Source organism: Penaeus monodon, chromosome 31 (genome assembly GCF_015228065.2).
Source record: "Penaeus monodon isolate SGIC_2016 chromosome 31, NSTDA_Pmon_1, whole genome shotgun sequence".
Taxonomy (NCBI): Eukaryota; Metazoa; Arthropoda; class Malacostraca; order Decapoda; family Penaeidae; genus Penaeus; species Penaeus monodon.
This window is the reverse complement of record NC_051416.1, coordinates 36,404,557-36,405,689: the sequence shown is the minus strand read 5'-3', so window position 1 is coordinate 36,405,689 and position 1,133 is coordinate 36,404,557. Positions and strand designations below refer to the sequence as shown.

The window sequence follows — 1,133 nt, the reverse complement described above, 5'->3', positions numbered from 1 at the left end:
AGACTAAGATTACGAGTGCAAAGTGACGAGAGTGAGACGTATGAAGTAAAAGCTGATGTTTTTAAACCAGCACTTCCGAAACTGCCTGTGTTCAATGAGGCTAATGACAGTATAGACGCGTATATACTCCGGTTCGAAAGACTAGCAACAAGCGCCGGATGGGACCAAGACGTTTGGGCGGTCAGCTTAGCCTCCTTGTTGCAAGGGAAAGCGCTCGAGACGTACCAGCATCTTTCGCCAGTGGAAGCGCGCGACTTCGAGCGAGTGAAAGAAGCGCTGCTCAGGTGTTTCCAATGCACGGCCGAGGGCTATAGGCTAAGATTCCGTAATTCGAAATTCCATAAAAATGAAACCGCTTCGCAATTTGCCAACAGACTAAAGAACAATTTAACAAGATGGGTCGAACTTGCAGGTTGTGAACAAACCTATGTTGATGTATTTGATCTTATGCTCACTGAACAATTCTTGAATGCGTGCGATAAAAGCATGGTGCTATTCTTAAAGGAGCATGATTTTAAAACATTTAATGAGATGATAAAATTTGCAGAATTGTATATGGAAGCGCATGTAAATTATGGTAGGAAAGATAGAGAGGGTCATGAGAGGAACGCGACAGGTCATGGGAGTGAGAGTGCAAATAGCAGCTCTACGTCAGGAGTGAATAGGGGCGAGGAAAGGATGAAAGGCGGAGCGCGTGCTTGTTTCGTGTGTGGACGAGGTAATCACCTTGCCAAGGATTGCTATAACAGGTTCGGAGGATCAAAGTACAAAGATTGTAAGATAATCAAATCGAATGTTGAAAAAGCGGCAATGGCTAATCATGGTGATAAGTTGATGATTGCAAGAGGTAAAGTGGAAGGTGTGAGAGTTGACGTGTTTCGTGATCCTGGATGTACGACATTGCTAGTGAAAGATAGTTTGGTGCCTAGAAGCAAGTTCACGGGTAGAATGGTTGACATAAGGATGGCCAATAATATGGTGTTTAAGTATCCAGAGGCTTTTATCTATGTCGATACTCCGTTCTTTACTGGTAATTCATTAGCTGCTTGTCTGCCAGATCCTATATATGAGTTGGTGATCGGGGCGATTGAGGGATCGACTGATGGAGGAATGAATGTGCAGGTGAGTGCGGT

The 1,133-nt window shown here is 44.3% G+C and overlaps 1 protein-coding gene across 1 annotated transcript in view; it reads left to right on the top strand.

Annotated features, from left to right (window-relative positions):
- LOC119592964 overlaps window positions 1–1,133 on the top strand; it is a 2,994-nt gene that overhangs the window by 198 nt on the left and 1,663 nt on the right. The window contains exon 2 of the mRNA XM_037941852.1: window positions 3–1,122. Coding sequence (XP_037797780.1) covers window positions 3–1,122 — 1,120 coding nt within the window. The remainder of the gene's footprint in view (window positions 1–2; window positions 1,123–1,133) is intronic.